At 29.7% G+C, this 19,507-nt stretch overlaps 1 protein-coding gene across 1 annotated transcript; it reads right to left on the reverse strand.

The window, feature by feature from the left end:
* Positions 1–3,600: 3,600 nt before the first annotated feature.
* On the reverse strand, positions 3,601–5,377 carry LOC129303304 (aspartic proteinase PCS1-like). The gene has a single exon (XM_054942525.1). The coding sequence runs from the start codon at positions 5,283–5,285 to the stop codon at positions 3,939–3,941; it is 1,347 nt and encodes a 448-aa protein (XP_054798500.1). The 5' UTR covers positions 5,286–5,377; the 3' UTR covers positions 3,601–3,938.
* Between the last annotated feature and the right edge of the window lie 14,130 nt (positions 5,378–19,507).

Consider the following 19,507-nt stretch of genomic DNA (forward strand, 5'->3'; position numbering starts at 1 on the left):
TATTCTGGAATTTTAACTTGAAAAGGTTCGCTTGCATATAAAGAAGGGCCCCGGCTTCCCTCCTCCTGTTTTTCTTCCCTCCAGCCTTCATTTCACATTTTATTAATTTTGGGCCATTAAATTAAATATATTTATTTTTATGTTTATTAAAAAATATAAAAAAGTAATAAATATATTTCATTACTAATTTGGCTAGTCAAGTTTTAACATGAGTTATCCAAATTTAATATTAAATTTTTTTATAATTTTTATAAATTAGTTATCCAAATATATTTTAAATAGAAAAAATTTATTATTAAGGTTAAAAAAATTAATATTAAATTTTGAACTATGTATATTAAATTTGAATTGTCGAGACTAGTTATTAGATTTAATTTTGTTTGTTTTTTATAAACTAATTATCCAAATATATCCTAGATAGTGCAAATTTAATATTCAAATTATAAAAAAGTTAATATTAAATTTAAATCACCCATATTAAATCTAAATTATTGATATTATTGAGTATATTTAATAAAAAATTCATATAAATAAAAATAAAAATAAAAATAAAAATATTTAATTTAAATTATTTATATTTAATAAGGGGACGGCTAAGGATAGGAGGAGGGGAGAGGGGAAAGAGGGAGGCCAAGTATAGAAAGAAGCTTGACGGGCGAGCAAGTATAAAAGAAAAAGTAATAAAAATATAAGCAATTTGATATATGTAATTTTTTTTTTCATTTTTTATCTTCTTTTATTAATCCAAATCCTTGCATTATAGAGTTCCCTAGTAATTGAGAGTAAGGGTAAAATGAAACACACATACACATTTTATGTGAATGAGAATTTTTTTAGTGTGCAATTTTGTTTTTGTTAAAAAAATTAAGTTAGTGGATATGAGAAACTCACTAGAATTAATGTATGCTTACAAGCTTCAAATAAGAGGTGAGATTGGGACCCATGATCTTATAGGCTATGAGTCTAATTCTCATTAACTTTTATTAATAGTATGTGAATTTTTTTAAAAATTGCAAAGTTCATTAATTTTAATATATAATAGTTGGCCTAAGTGGTTAGGCCCTAGTTCTTGTTAATGGTTCTGTTTTGATGAAAGTCAACCTTTTGATTCTAATCATCGCCAGTGGTATGATTTCAATGAAAGTCTGTCATTCAATCCCTCTAAGTGTCGATGGTTCAATTTTCGTAAAAGTTGGCTGTACAAACCACAAACTTTAACTAAAATTAAATTATTGATGCTGTTCGAGTTGCTTTTAAATTTAAATATATAATTTAAATTTTAAATTTTTATTTAAAATTTAAACAATAAATTTTAATATTATAATTTAAAATTTTTTATATAATCTACAAAATAAATTTAGAATTTATAAAATTTAAATGACACGTGAACATGGAAGATGTTCATTAATTGAGACCGTGATTTAAATAGTTATATAAAAAAATAAAAAACTTAAAAGATAGATAAAAGAGAGGGGTGCCACGTGGAAGGGAGAAAAGGGAGGAAGCTTCTAGTTGGAAATGAATCGTGAGAGGGATGAAACGACGCCCAAAGTTTTGAGAGATGTGACGTGAGTGTCGGGAATTATGTGCCAACTCTTTCGTGTTTCGGGCGGCCGTCCACCCATCCCTTCTCTCTCTATGCCCATGTTCCTTTACGTGGCCCCCCCTTTCTTTGCCCTGTCAACTAAATTTCCCCATAAAAAAGTCTTATTTACTTATCGAAAATTCAAACTTGTAATTTGAGTGTATTTTTTCTCACTCCTTTACATAATATCTTGAAAAATATGAAGATATTACTATTTGCTGGATTGATTCAAACCACTGCTGTTTGTAATTGTTTTTATTAATAATAATTTCACAGCTATTTTGAAAATGTTTTTCACATTTTTATGTAATACAACTAAGACTCAACTCTGAAATAATAACATGAAGGACAAAGAATTTTTAAATTACTTCCTCTGTTAAAAAAAATTGAATATTAAAAATTTAAATATTTATAAATCTTTTAATTTTTAAATTATAATCATCTTTTTTTAAAACATTTATATTAAATAAATGACTTGTTATATTTTTTAGAATAAAACATCTTATTAAATAAAAATAAATATAAAAAATAAAATTAATTTAAAAATAAATAATTATTTTATTAAAAGTGAGATTTGAGAAATAGAGGGAGCATATCTTTCTTTTTCGGTGCACAATTGCATCTTTCATTGGCGACCATGCATCTTCACCTGCCTGGCATCCTCGCACCAAGCAAGTTGTATTCTTTATAATTTTGAATAATGCATGCCTATTTTAGTGGGACTTTCAGTTCATATGGGGTCTGATAAAAAAAAATAATAATAAAGAACGAATAAATATGGAAATAATAACTGATAAAAAATGTTTTAAAGTTTAGATTCTTCCACTTTTCCTTTGTTTTCCAAATAACTCCAAATGGACTGTTAAGAATTAAATTCAATCTCATTCTCTTGAGAGCACTTATCAAGAGACAAGTTCTAGCCCAACCAGTTCTAGTGGATGCCTTGATAAATATCCTCTTTGTGAAATTCTAATGATAAAAGATTGTCATTCTAAAGTTGCAAGTGTACACTGGAAGCATCTGTTGCACCAGCAATACATGCCTTTATGTCATAAATATATTAGAATAAATTTCATTCAAATTACATTATTTTATATCAATAGAAAAATCTTAAGTTTATATCCTTTTAAATTTAAAAAGTAGCATTTTAATTTAATCAGAAAAATACTTATGACGGTAAATTAATAAAATAGTAAAATACTTAATTGTGATTCTCCGAAGTGACTTTAGACAGAAAAAAAGCACTAAACAAACGTAACATATGAAATAATAGTATTTTTAAATATTCATGTCTTTATTTCTTGGACAAAACTATATATGTCAAAATTCCAAGAATAATAATAAACTTAGCTTACCTTTAAATGCATTACAAATACAATCAAATAATAATTTATTGAAATAAACGCATCTATGGATCAATTTTTTGCCCAAATACTCTATTAACAATAATACCACAGTAAATAATCAAATAACTATTAACATAATTATAAAACCACAATAAATGAATAAAGCATTGAAATATGATAAGAAATTAACATAATTATTAATATATTACAGTAATACATGAGAATTTATTTTTGGCCATAAATACAGGAATACAATTAATTAAAACAGTATAACAATATAAATTTGCTATACACTAAAACAAAATACAAAAGTAACATTTAAAAAATAATTTCCGTTTCCATCACTTTTTTCCCCAGAAAAACCTATATTTTGGATAAAGGAGTGTTCAAAGGAAATTAACCAGATATCAATAAAGAAGTAAGTTGTCTTTTTTAAAAATATTGAGACGTTACCTGTGAAGACGAGGTAAGACCAAAATTTCCCACATCAAGAACACTTCTAAAAATTTGAACATTGATCAAAAGCAGGCATGGTAAACTCTTTTGTGTGAGAAAGGAATTCTAAAAGAGATAAAAAACAATTAGAAAAAAAAGAGCAAAATAAGTGGGTAAAATGAGATTTTGACGTAGTTGCATCATTGAGCAAAGAAAAGGACTTAGAAAAAGAGAGATTCATGAACACATATATATTATCATCATATTTACTAGTCCTCATATATACACCACTCTCACTCCAACTATAGTGTACATGATTATTATTACCACCTTCTATGCATCATCACGTTTTTATAATAAGATTAGTAGAACCAAACACCAAGCCCCACCTCCCAAACGATTGACGTTTACTCTTCGCATCACCCATGCCTTTTTTTTTCTCCTTAACCCTCCACCATCCGATTCAGGACAAGTTCTAGATCTACTCGACACGTGTACAGGATCATCGCTACACGTGGGATATGGTTTGTAGTTATACACTTGTACATGACGGCATTTCGGCTTTTGGGTTTCTACTTGGCCGATCGGCTACAGTCGGCCTTACCGAAACCTACTCTGCGATTGGCCAGGTCGAATTCTACCCATAAATTTTGTTGATGGAAGTTTCCGATAATGTTACTGGCTGCGCCGAGTCTGTCTGACCGTCCGACTCCGACGCACTTGACCCCACCGCCCACGTCAGCGAGAATCTGCTCTTTCGGTATCACGATCTCCACGCCTTTCTCGAACTCGAACGCCATGTCGCCTATCAACCGTCCGATCTCCATCGCGTCGCCGTCAAAGCACATGTCGGAAACTCCGCCGTACATGTAGTCCTTCTTCAGCTTGGGTCCTGCGAGTCTCACTACTTCTTCCCGCACCTTATTATAGGCCTCGTCCACCAGGTAGGTGAACTCAGATCCCGAGTCGATCATGGTCTGACCCGACCCGCCTGCGTTGGGACGGAAAACAGAGGGGAGGATGCTGAGCCTTTTTGCTCCAATTCGAATGCCCTGCATTGGCAGGGTGAAGGCTAAGGGGTCCAGGTTCGGCATGCGTTGACTTTGACGGAAGGTCAACAAGGGCACGTACTGGAAGCCGGCAGAAGCCGGGTTGTTTCCGAGGATGAAGGACCCGGTCGGGAGATATCCGGGTCGGGTCTGTCTGGTCGGCACGCAGTACGAGAACTTGGTGAGTTTGGCCTGGGAAGCGAAGGAGAGCCGGCCGACGTTCATTCCCAAAATACCCTTGGAGTCGCTAGTCTCGGTGGCGCAACCGAGGATGAGCGGAGGGGTACTGACGGAGGAAGGAGTGAAGGTGAATTTTTCTCTGACGAGATTGCCTTCAGCGTAAGTCCCGTCGGCGTAGAAGTACGAGTAGTGGCAGAGGCGGTTCTGGTCGCAGGAGGTGGGCAGGGTAAAATCGGGAACTCTGGGCTTACACAGGGGGTGGTTACAGGGGAGAACAGAGAAAGTGGAGGAGAGAGACGGGTTAAAGGAAGACGCCGTAGGAGGCTTCGCCGGAGTCTTCTTGTTACACTGAATCCACGAGAGTTGGCTTCCGGTGTCTAGAACCATTTGCTGAGCCTGCGGAGGAGTCCCAATAGGAAGAGTGACGATCAGAGCCATGGAGTATTTAAACGACGACTTGACATTAAAAGGCGAAGCCGCCGGCTTTGGGTTTGGCCGGGAACTTGCAAGGAGAGAAGAAGAGAGAAGCCTATCAGAGACATTTGTGGAGAGAGGGATTGAAGTAAGAGGGAAGGAGAGGGAAAGTGAGTGGCTGTTAGAACTTTTACTGTTGGGTCTGGCCGAGAGGGCAAGAGAGACAGAAGCTAAGAAGAAGATGAACAAGCAGAGCGATGAAACAGATAGAGCCATTTTAGAGAGAGAGAGAGACAGAGACAGAGGAAGGTTTTTGAATTTGGCGAGGAGTGGAGAGAGAGAGAGAGTGTGTGTGGTTTGTGAAGAGGAGGGGAGGGGTAGGAAGAGATCGTATTTATATAGGACACAAGGGAACAAAGAAAGGCCTAAAGAAGCAAAGTAAATAACCAAAAAAGAAGACGCGTTTTCTTAGGTTCTGTGGGTGGATCTGATAATTCATGTCACGAGAGAAAAAAGAGAACGAAACATGAGGCAAAGAGAGATGGAAGCTTCACTTCACGATTCACATCTCTTTCTATTCTATATCATCATGATTTTGGGTCTTCCTTTTTTTTTTTTTAATGGAAGGTTTAAATTTGATCTTGGTTTGATTATGGAAGGATTAACTAAATTTACTTGAATTGATTTTTTTTTTTAACGTTATGGAATATGTCTTGTGTCACACCCTTCTTTAGTTCGATGTACCTAATCGATGGGGCAGGAACATGAACATGTGTGTGTGGGGGTAAAAATAGGAAAATAAAGATATGGGTATAAAGATTGTGTTTTGGACAGAAACATTATAGTATTTAATTTGTTCAAACAAATTATTGAATTGGTTTTAATCAACTTTATGATTATATCTTGGGAAGGGTTATTACTTATTAGGAAATCCAGTGAAGAATAAGCCATATGGTAATCAGAGTGAGGCGGAGAATGAACGGTGAATCCATCCCGAAAGGTCTAAAATGACCTAAAGTGGCTGTCTCAATGGCATTAGGTTGAGTTCTAGAAAGGATTTTATTTTGGCAAAAAACAACATTAAAAAGGAGGTTTATCTAACAACCAACCAAAATTGTGATTTGGGCTAGTAGGCATGCAGATACGGATGTAATTGCGTGTAGATTTAGGAGATGTGGAGTTGAATTTGGTTGGAGTTAAATCCATGAAAATAAAATAGAATAAAACGTAAGTGTATTAATTGAAACGGTGCGAAAACAAATTTGTGATGTGAATTAAAATTGGAGGGAGATTGAAGAAAGGGCAGGCTATGGAACGCGTTGGCGGTGAACTGTACAGTTGCAATCGAGTTCCGTTCGAGTCTCGCAAGGAGGCAACTGGCAAGTAACGACACGAATGTTGTCAACCGACTTCTATGACCCGAATTAAAGTGCTGGAGACAGGCACTGCATTTTCAATAGGATCTGGTTTGGTTCCGGTGTTCAGCAGCTTCCTAAGCATGAAGGTGCTCATCATCGAGAAAACATTTGAGCCATACAAATTAAAAATTTAGACAGTCTAAATTTTTTTAATTTTAATTTCAATTTTAATTTTAATTTTATAAAAATAAAATTTATACCTTTTTACAAATAAATTTATCATTAATTTGGATAGTATTGATTCAATTTGAGACTTTCGATGGTTCAATTTAATATTATAATTTTTATAAACTGACTATTTAGATGTACTTTGAACAAGGCAGGTTCACTATTAAATTTTTTAATAATTTTTTATTTTAATAAAAATAAAATAAAAATAAAAATAAAAATGAAATGAAAAATTTAAATCTAGAATAAAAATTTAATATTGAATTTGGATTGTCCAGAGTATATCTAGATAGTTATTTATAAAAATTATATATTAAAATTAAACCATCTAAATTAAATCAATACTATCAAGATTAATAATGAATATATTTATCAAAAATTTATAAATTTTTATTTTTATAAATATAAAATTAAAATTAAAATTGAAAAATTTGAGCCATCCAGATTAAATCTGAATGGCCCAGATGTTTTCCTGGTGATGTATCCATTTTTAATATGGAAGCTCCCAAGAAAAAAAAAAACCAGTGTTTGAATACCTTATTTATAATAATAATAATAATAATAATAATAATAATAATAATCTTTTATTATTAAAATTATTATTTTTAATAATATTCTTCTCCTTGTTTAATTATTTTTTTTCTCAGCCCTGTTTCATTAATTTTTAAACATATATCAAATAGAAAGTGAAATGTAAGACACTAACAACCTTAGCAAGTTATTGAATCAGTCAAGACATACCAGTAGTTTAATTGTATATAGACTATACATAATCTAATAAAATGGAGTTATTAAAGAATAAATTGATGAATTGCTATTTTTCATTTTAGATTAAAGGGTAAATTTTTTCTCTGTTTTTTTTTTTGCAATAGTGTAAATTTGCTCTTAAATGAATGTATGTGATTTTAAACTTATTTTTAATATAATCTTGTTTTTTCAGCATTTTAAGACCATGTAACATTGTCCGTATAGTTAACAAATGCTAACTTTAATGTTAATTAATTAAAAAATGACAAAAAAACTTAAAAATTACAAAGAAGGACCAAAAAAATATAAAATTAATTTTTATATGATCACTTTTTATAATTTTCTCAATCTTTTGATATAATTTTTCTTCAATTAATAGTTAAAGTTAATATTTAATAATGCTAGGAACAATATCACACAGTTTTAAAATGTTAAAAGAAAAATATTATATTAAACATACATTTAAAGTTGACACTTGAAGTTTAATAACAAATTTTTCATTTAATCCTTTTTTTTTTCAAAACAATGTCGTTTTAAAATCAAATATAATCAACCCGTCAAAAATTGTTGATCAGAATAGTGGAAACAAAAGCTTCTCAGATTCCTTTCACTGCTGCATGGTCAGTTGCCCCGCCCCGGGGGGTGGGGATAGAAAATGGCAAGACCTAAAGCTTGGGTAAGTTTCACCATCAATTTTTTTAAATCTCTATGGAATTTAATTACCATGAATCATATTACGTAGAATTCAAACCTAAATTAAAAGAACGTACGATAGATCATAGATGCAGGGGCCAAATTGAGCAATAGGTGTGTTCCAGCCTGCACCAAGTACACCCCAAGGCCTCTCAACCCCACACTTTCATTATTACTTTTACTTCTCTTCAACCTACTTAATTTCCAATTACACTTTTTCATCACATACATTTTTATAAATATTATAATATTTTATTACTAAATATTTTTTTAAAAAAAATCGTTTAGAACCCCCTCCATTTCGTGGTCATTACAGCATCGTCTTGGTCTTCCTAATAGGGAATAGTTCCATTGTATTCCCACCAAGTGATAGAATTTGCCTCCCTTAAAAAGAAAAATGAGTGCGATTTATACTAAAGCCTACCTTTGCGGGAAAATACAGATTAAAAAAAAAAGTGTCTCTCCGCGTGTGTATATTAACGTTTTTAAAAATTGAATCATTTGTTATATTGGTTAAAATATTATTTAATTATTTTACAACTTAGTGATAGATTGCCATTAAATTGAATAATGATTTTTTTATTTCATAATTCACCCTCTTGGAAAATCAGAGGGTATTACTATTTTCTGTTTAACTAATCAAATTCCCATATATGAGACTGTTATTATTAATGGTGGGCTTACAAGTATCTTGAAAAAGCTTTTAATATATTCATTTAACATGACTGTTTATCACAGGATTTGAATTCAAAATCACAAAATAAGTTAATTTAACTCTCTATACCCCTCATTTTAAATTGAAATAGTGATAATTATATATATTAGTAATACTTGTGAATAATAATAAATAATATAAAACACATTGAATAATATAATTTTTTTAAAACGCTTTTTCACGATTTAAGGCAGATACTTTATTAAGTAGTAAAGGGATTAGAAAGACATAATTTTACCACTAGAGGGTAGGTTAAGGGATATGGTAAGGGACTAGGTATAATAGTGTGAGGGATGAAATGAAAAGTTCGTTACTTTTGATATATCAAAAAATAAAAATAGGAATGGTTCAAATTAAAGAAAAATTTTACTACTTCATGTATATGCCTACTACTTTTCATATTAAGATTAGAAAAAGTCTTGTAATTACTAAATTTCTTAAAACTATAAAGATTTTGGATTTAAGGAAATAGTACCCAAGAAATATAATCTTTTAAGCTAGAAGTTGAATTGATAAATTTAAATTTAAATTTTATATTTAAAATCTTGTATTTTAATTTTACGTTTAAAGTTAATGTATTTAAAATTATTTATTTGGATAGTTTAAAAATTTCAAATCTAGAAGAAGATAAGTTGAAATTTGAAAAGAAAATAAAAAATAGAAAATAACAGAGTTTATTTTTATTTTGTAAATTAATGAGACACAACAATGATAGATGATAAAAGATATGAGAGTCATAAAGGTATCAATAAAAAATATGTTTAATGTAACTAAAATTTTGAGAAATTATAAAGAATTGTAATAAAAAATAAATTTAAATTTAAATTAAATCTAAATTTATAAATTCGGTATATCTAAATGAATCACTTAGACCAACTTCAAATCTAAATTTTATTAATTCAAATTGGTGATGTTGGGGTGAAAGCAAAACTACACAGATTATGGGCTCAAGGACAAAGAAAACCCAAGAAATATAATGTAAAAAGAGAAATAAACTCCAATTATCATAAGACGGACAATTTTCTTCAAAATCTCTCAATTCAAAAAAAATAAAATAAAAAGGAAGACTCTGCCACCAAAATGGAAGACCAGATTAAAATATTCACCTCAACCAAATTTATCACGTATTAAAATGAATTTAAAAACCATTCATAATTTTATATAAGTGAAAATATATAAAACACAGATCGAAAAATAAATATATTGAAATAAATTCATGCTATTAAATAATGGTTTTCGAATAATGAGATTTTTTTTTTCTCACAGATACGCACATATGCAATCATGCATTCACGTTATATGTATTATTCTCAATAAAAAAAAATTTCAATAAACTTTCGAGCCGACAGTAATATTGAAAAGAAACAGATTATTACTTACATCAGTATTCCCTCACGTTCCATTTCAATTTCCTTTATAAAATACATTTTAAAAAATAAATTTAGCTTCATTTACAAGCTATGACATGACTTTCTAGATAATATTTAAAAAATATTTTTAAAATTATTTTTTATAAGAGAAAAAAATAATATGATATAACTTTTTAAGTTTATTATATAAAAATATATTTTAAATTTTATATACTTTTATTTTTTAATTAATAAATTAATAAAAATAATTTATAGAAAAGGTCGAATCAGTACAATCGAATGCAACATATATAGTAAATGCAAATGGTTTTTTTTTTTGTAAAAAGTCAAATGGTACATCGTTTGCCTACAACGAAGAAGCTAGCTAGATATTAGTCTTTGCACAGATAGGCCCCCCGCCCCCCCTTCCAACCACCTCACTCACACACATACACAAAATGCTATTAAAAGTTAAAGAAATTACTTAACACAATCTCCGAACATCGATCAATTCATGGTTCAGGTTAAAAAAAAAAAAAACATCAATTCATGGCTGGGAAATTGAGGTCTTCTCGTGGTCTCCTAACTATTTCATGTGTTTGAAAAATTTTCCGACAAGACTTTTGAAATTCTTAAACAATGTTTTGTCACTAGCTAGCTAGCCCTAATGTTTCCAAATACAATATATATAGGCTCTCAACAAGACAATCCAATGGATTGGTAGCCATGTTCAATGAATCTAGTTCGATGTAACTATTATGATCATTTTTTTATTGAGGCCTCGCAGAAGGGTTTGAGACTTTTACACATATGAGGAGTATGTGCTTGCCTTCAGATTTAGGTCAATTTAAGTTTAACTTAATGTAATGGGCCTACATTTTAACTATTTAATTTAAATTTTTTAAAATTATTTTTTATCAAAAATATATAATCTAATATTTGTTTTTCTTTTAATTCATTCTATATTGCTATAATATTTTTTTTAAAAAAATAAAAATCTTGACCACCATCCAATTTAATTTGGATTAAACACTAATAATGTTTAAGATAAGTATTCTTTTTTAAACATAAAAAGTTGGGTATGGGGACTAATAAGAGTCAGACTATGCATCCAGATTCAAAGAATATTTACATAAATATTTATCAATTACCCACTATCAATATTTTTATATTAAAAATAAGATTTGAACCAACGATCTTATGTATTATGAATCAAATTATTAAAAATAGAATCAATATTAGTTGACTTTAAGATAAGTATTATGTTCTCATCTTATTCCAATAACCTTTGGAATTGTTAATTAATTAGTATTAGTACTATATATCATATTATAATTAATTAATGACCAATCTTGCATGAAGAAGGTAATTATTAGCCTTCATTATAGTTACTATATTAGTAGAGTACTTGATGCACACAGAGTTTAAACGTGCCGCAAGTATATATAAGGATCAAGCGTGGTAAAATAAATCAAAGTCATCTCACAAGGAATTAAAGTAAGAGCACAAAAAAATTTGTTTTCATCTTAATTAAGTTAATCGATCAAAGGGTAAAAGTTTTATGAACTTAAAAAAACACCGAGGTAATACATATGCGCAATTAATAAAGAATACCTTAAAAATTTTAATATCTTTTTATTACTTTGCAATTCAATTTTTTCTAGTTATTTAATTTAATTTCAACTTTAAAATTAAGGCTGTTAATTAGATCTAAGTATCTGTTCATGATAACAAATATATATCCATAATCTAACTACTCTTATGATAGTCTCATGAAAGCCTATCTATAGCATTTGGATTTCTTTTAGGGAGGTGTGATTATTCTTAAATTCTTAAATATATGATACGAGTCAAATAATATAGAAAGAAAGATTACATATATATTAGTTCGATGATCATGACGTGATTATCTATTCGTGATATATGATACATTTCCCTTTGGCCAAAAAAACACAGACATATACAACTACTCTATGCGTGATTATCTGCGAAATAAAACTCGCATTGTTTCTATCTATTATCAATGGTTTGCACTTTCTACACTATCAACACATATAATTGTTTTTTTTCTCTGAAATATGATATATTTCCCTTTGGCAGAAAAAAAAAACAAATATAATTGCTTTCCGATCAATATTCTAAGGAAAAGAATTAAAACAAACAAAGGAAATTAATACGATACACCAATTCATAATAGTACACAATTAAATGGATGATTTGGAGTTTTGTTGATAACATTTTGTGTGGTCCCAGGAAAGGAAATGCATGCACATTGAATATACTTTGATGAAACATTTCGTATGTGATAAAGCCTACAAAAAAAAGCAAACAAGAATTTGGGCTTTTTTTTGAAAATATAAATAACACAGTTTTTTTAAGAAAATTAATCATGTGGTTTTATAATTTTGATTCAATTAAATTCAAATTTTTATAATTTTAACTTGATTAAAACTTAATTCTTGAACTTTGACTCAGTATAATTCAATCCTTATATAGGTTTAAATATTTAAAATATTTGTTTCTATAATTTAATAAATAAGATTATAATGACATAAATTATTTCTAAAAACTTAGTGACTAACGTTTAAATTGTTAAAACTAGAGTTTGAGTTGTACTTAGTTAAAATTTAGGACTGTGGACTACAGTTAAAGATTAGAAAAGAAGTTAAGTTAAAACTATAAAGTTAACTGAATAATCAAATTTCCTAATTTTTAATAATTTTTTAGTGTAATACCTTGTCGATAGGATTACAATCTATTTGATTGTTGTTGCACTGCGTCGTTTGCTACAAAGTGAAATGGCGGTATATATGTTTAAAGCCCCAGTGATGGATAACGTGATGATGTGACAAGAAGCAAACAATTAAAATGGACGGTGCAATAAGATTGAACTAAAATAAAATTTACATATTCGTTAAATTGTGAATCCATTAAAGGAGCAAGAGTTAATGCAAAGGATATAACAGGACAAAGTAACATGTATGAAGAGTTCACGGATTATGATCATGAGAAAGTGATAAAGTGATATCACGGGGTATGTAAAACAAGGTACATTAATTAATGATCATAGTATATAATTCACACATATATATTGTATGAGATAAATACAAGGACAATGACAGATGTTTAAACATGCGTGAAAATAATCCACTTTGTTTGTCTGGTTTAATCATTATATAGGATTTTCATGTCAAAGCATTGATGCTTTAAGAAAAAAGATATGATAATTTGGGTAAACTATGGCTGGCTGGATGATGATCCAAAAGGAATTAAGCATATTAATTTCAAAATCTCGTGATCAGACCTTTAAAAAGCAGTTCAAGCTGGTTGCACCTCCTCTAGATTTGAATAGATTCTATTGCTAATATATATAGACTCCAAAAAGGGGCATCCGATGATATATCATCGAAGTCCTGTTTCCTAATTATCTCACTACTTTGCAATATAAAGAGACTATAGTCTAAAAATTAGATTGGTGATATAAAAACTGGATGAAGATTGTACCAATCCACAAGGATATATAGTTTAATTGTCTTAAAAAATGGGAAAATTTCACTGAGAAGCCTTGACTGCACTTGATGAAAAAAACGATCCAAAAAATACGGATATATCACTGCATGACAAATGCACTGATTTGATATTAAATTTTATAACCAACTAACAATATTGCCACTCATTGTAAGAATAAAGAAAAAAAGTCTCGTCAGCTCGATTACGATGCACATGTGTTGTAAATACATAGAAGATTAGCAACACCTTTATTTTAGATTTGAACCAACACCTACATTTCAGACCTGAATCAATATAATCTTCCTTAAGTGAGTGGAAAAATTTCACTCAAAAAAATTCTCATCTCACCCATCATTGCACGCATATTCGATAAGTACAAATGATACACTTAAGCTTCCCAAATCTCAAGTCCAAAGATAGTGACACCTCCATCATTGGAATTCTTACCCAAGAATCTCCCTTGATTGAGTCACTAACTAGTCGGGCGGTACCTCTGACATCATAGCTTCTTTTGGCTGGTGTTGTTCTTCTCTCAGTTATACATTGAACCAATATTTGAAAAGCAATCAATATTGTAACAAACAAGTGTGATAAGAAAATTAACAACTATCATAAGGTAATTAACCACACATACTAAAGTGACGAACAAGTCATTCAAATAGTAAATCATATTGGTATGATCATATTTTACCGGTATGTTTTACTTGTAATTTTTCAAACACATATCGGTATATTAGAGACATACCGGTATATCATAAACATACTGGTATATCATAGATTTACTGGTATGTTTTACTTGAAATTCTTTCATGTCATAATAAACAAGTATGATAAGGAAATTAACAACTGTCATAAGGTAATTAACCACATATACTAAGATGACGAACAAGTCATTCAAACATGAAATCATATCGGTATGATCATATTTTACTGATATGTTTTACTTGAAATTCTTTCAAACACATATTAGTATATCAAAGACATATTGATATATTATAGACGTACCGGTATATCATAAACTTACTGGTATGTTTTGCTTGGAATTTTTTTATGTTGTAACAAACAAGTGTGGTAAGGAAATGAACAACTGTTGCAAGGTAATTAACCACATGTATTAAGAAAATGAACAAGTCATCCAAATATAAATTATACCAGTATATCAGAGACATGCCGACATGACATGTATGTTTTCTTTGTCATTTTTTCGCACATTACCTACAGTTCTTCACCTGTCAAATGATTCTTGTGTAGGAACTTTGGTGATGAAAATGTCGCTTTCAAATGCCCTAGTTTGAGTCCTAGAGAGCTTCATATCTCTATTCGTATTTTTTATATTTTAAGATTTGTAATTATAATAAATAATTCTCACTTGTAATTAATTATATATAATAGTTGATCCTTTAGTTTAAGTTCTGAAAGTCGACGGAGGTCTTGCTGATCTTCAAATATCCTAGTTCACGTCTTGGAGAGATTCATGTCAGGCGACCAAGGTGTTTGTCATCTTCAATATTACTACATGCGCCATCCATTTCTTGATCTACGTTTGTCTTTTTTTTTTTTCCAACAAGGGGCAATATTGTCATCTAGCCATGAAATTTAATCTTAGATCAATGCCCCTGCCTTGCAGTGATATATCAATATTTTTGGAATCTTTTTATTAAGTGTGGTTAGAGGGTCCTAATTGAAATTTTTCCTTAAAAAATTATAGAACCTAAACTACACCATACTTTGACATTATATTAATCAGTTAAAAAATTTAGAATTTTACTTAGAGATTCAAAATATTTAGGGTTACGTGTTATTCCCCCCTTCAACTTTATCTGAATTTATTGGGCACCCTATATTCAACTATGAGTTAATTTTGTCTCTTAATGTTAAAGATTCTCTCCCTTCTCATCTTGACGTTAACTTGTTATTAATTCATTGTTGGTAGGCTTCACATTATTTTTTTAATACTTTTTATTGTAAAAATTTGAGTTTAGGTTGACCACTGACTTTTCGGGATAAAGTTGAGAGGCAAAATGATATTTAAACCAATATTTATAATAAAAAATATTTTAAAAAATGCCATGTGAGGCCCGTGAAGTAATTGCAAGTTAACATCACGGTGATGAGGGAAGGGATCTTTAACGTTGAAGGACATAATTAATTTATAGTTAAATTTAAAGTGTTTAGTGACCCTTTAGGTAAAATTGAAGGGCAAAAATGAACCTGAACCCAAATATTTATTGGAATCTACCCAGCCATATTCAATAATATTTTTGATTTTTATATTTTTAAATGTTTATATTATTTTCATAATTATTTTATAACAAATGTATCCATTTAATCGTAATGTTAATGTGTGTGTATGTAATTCTTCTCCTATTGGAAGCCCATTGAAGACATGATCAGACATTAATTATGATATCTCTCCTAACAAAAATTATATGAATTATTAATTCTAATTATAAATGTTTCTCAAAACTTTTCCCCAAATTTTGTCACGAAGCCTGCTATTTCGCCAAGAAAATTTTGTGACAGATTTTTGCTAGAAGATCCGTGAATATGTTCGAAATAAGTTCTCGTTACCTTAGTATTGCGTTGCAAGGAATACCTCTAGACCTACATTTTCTATTTTTTTTTTAATTATGATACATCCAGTATTTTCTTGTAAGGGTTAAATGGTAAATTTTTCTTTAAACAATAGATTCAGGAAGGTTTAAAATCCTAAATCATGTTTAATGAAATGTTCCCATTCAATATTTTAAAATGATGCAATATTGACTTTACTATCAATAAACGTTAACTTTAACGTAAGTTGATTAAAAATTATAAAAAATAATCTTAGAAATTATAGAAAAAGACAAATTTTTGGATCCTTTTTGGGCCTATAATTTAAGAGTGATTACCTTTTAATCTTTTTTGCAATGATCTGAAAGATTCTTTCATTTGTAGATGGGTAACATGCCAAATATATGAAGTTTAAAAATTATACAATATACACTGATTTTTTAAATTAAATTTTCCTAAAACTTAAAAATATATATGACAGCTTTTCATGCAAATTAAAGAACCAAGGTAGTTTTTAAATAATGCTGAGGGGCTTTATAATCTCTTCTCTCTCTTTTTTTTAACAAAAAATTTTGGGTGAATTATGAATTTCAAAAATTGATGGGAATTTTAAGGTAAGACTCATAATTAAATATTTATAGACCTCAACATAGAGAATTAATATTTGAATATTTGTTAAAACAGATATTCATATTTAATGTCCAACTGTGCCTCTCAAATACGGTTGCATTCAATAAAAAAAAATTTATGAGAAAAAAATATTTATAGATTACCAACAAATAAAATCCTTTCCATGAGAGTAAGATTTGATCTGTCTTTATGGAACAGGGGTCCATTTTCTTTGCTAGCTGAATCAATATTTGTTTCTAATAAATAATTCAAACCCTTCTTATTCAAACGTACGTGTTTTGTGAAGGACGTATCATTCATGTGTTTTTTAATCTTATTTTTTTAATAAATGGGATATTCCTCACGGTAGTAACCTTTATTTTTAAAAATATAGAAGAGATTTTATTAAAGAATATTTGTTAGTCTAATAAGCAGTCAACATCTTTCTCATCTGTAGACTGTCCATAGGGGGCAATTGACGAGATAAAGAAACAAATAAAACTGCTACAAAATTAAAATATCATTTATTAGACGACCAAATTAACTAGCGCTGATTGAATATATTAATTTTTTCGCCTGCCAAGTATAATTAATTTGAATTCAGTGATCATGTAATTAAGCACTTGATCCACGACTTCTCAAGGGGGAAAATATTTTATCATTATATCGATCTTTCGAATTATTTCTAATTTGGATAAAAACTATTAGTTGATTACTATAAATTTTTATTATTAATAAATAAATGTGGATACAGATATTTAAATGATTCAATTACGAATTAATTTGGTAGGAAAAACTTAATAAATATGTTTAAGACTTTTCCAATATTAACTAAAATTGATTCCGTCATTTTTTTTGCGTGTTCTCTCTCTGAAATTTAAAAAATATTATATAATGGAAAATTCCATCAATCAAGTGTTATAGAAAAAGAACGAACAGGCGTTCTTAATATATTACTATTGAAAAATTAAGACTTAGTCACGGGTCACACTAAATATGGGTAAACTAATTACTTTGATTAATAGTATTAGAAAAAAAATTCATTATCAAACCAATCAGAGAGACCGAGTTAAACCACGTCGCACCTGCCATTGACTCATTTAGAAGACACCCGAAAAAAAAAAAGACAAAAAAGACGAAACAGTGTCGTCAAAGAAAAAAGTGTCGTTTGTTGAATAAACTAACAAGTAGAGCGCACTGCATTACTAAAGACTGCATGGCCCCTACTTTAAAATTCAAATAAAGAAGTGGGCGAGAGCTGAATAATGATGATGCAAACATATTTATTATGTCGTTTTGTTCTTATCCACTGAACCAAAACTTATTGCAATACATCGGCATGTTCTAGGTACGTTATATATGTATTTTTCTGCTAAAAATCCTCTCAGATCGCTGCATTTCGTTTTTCTTTTTATTTTCTATAACACAACAACGACATATTTACGTATATTATTCACCCCGTTATCTACATTGTTCCGTGCCGACCAGCATTTGTATTATCTCTGCTTGTAATTGTATATATGTGCGTGATCTCTCTCTCTATATATATATGTTGTATGTATGTATGTACGTATGTATGTATTTTGCGGATTCTTTGTCCAAAAATGGCATAGAAGCATGGAGGAAGGTTTTGTTGTAATAATATTTCATGTGCTGAAGCAATGTCCGTGAGCTATATATTGATTGCGGTAACGTGGGTTGTTCGGTGCTTTATTTATACTATCAAAAAAGGACCCCAAAAAAAAAACACGAACTAGGGTTTCAGTAGTGTAATGTGGACGTACGAGTGGATATTACTGTATATAATATCGAGCTAATTTGTTACTATTAGTAATTTGAAAGCTTCAACGAGGGCTCTGAAAGTCAACATTGATGTCTTCCAAGGAAAGAATTTTTGCTGGCTTGAAATGATTGAATGGCCAATATATTAGAGTAGAAGTTTCACGTAAAATCTTTCTACTAGTCGTCACTATATGGTTTCGACTTTTGGAGGCTGTAAAAAGAGATCACAAGATCAGGAGAGTCAACTAATTTCCCGAGATCAGAACTGCACTTTCAGTAGCAGTACGTAGTACTACTGCACATGGTAAATTTTAGGGTTTTATATTTGAATTGTAAGCAATATCTTTCATTTTTAATTTCCCCACTTGAATGTTTCTACTTTCATTAAAAAAATAAATAAAAAAACAAGCAGATAGATATGGGATTAAAGTGAGCGACACACATGCAGATCCATTATCAAGCTGTGCTCCCCACACACATGTTGAGAAATGAGAATTATAACCTACTTTTAACTAATTTGCATATTCAATAAGTTAATTAATTAAATTTAAAATAACACATTCCTTTTCATGTTTATTACCCTTATTTAATGGAATATCTCAATTAAAAATTATACTAATTACATCTCTAATAAAAGATATTGTAATTTTGAAAAATCTATATTATAATTACATCTTGAAAGACCTAAAAAACTTTATTTTTTTTAGCACAATACTTTTCAAAAAATTGTTTTATAATACTGAATGGAGGGGTGTATATATTGCATTTTAATTCAAGTATAAATTAAATGATGATATTAGTGCCTACTAATTAAACTTTAATAAATTAACCGAAAATGATTAGTGTTAGAATTAATCATTAGGTTAAGTTCATGAAGGGCGTGTGACGTTGTTGACGAGTCCTTATCTCTTAGAAAGGGATTTATCTGGGATTAGGTATAGCAATATATTTATA

Source organism: Prosopis cineraria, unplaced genomic scaffold (assembly GCF_029017545.1).
Source record: "Prosopis cineraria cultivar Desert tree isolate PC_DT_omini unplaced genomic scaffold, ASM2901754v1 PC2, whole genome shotgun sequence".
Classification (NCBI taxonomy): Eukaryota; Viridiplantae; Streptophyta; class Magnoliopsida; order Fabales; family Fabaceae; genus Prosopis; species Prosopis cineraria.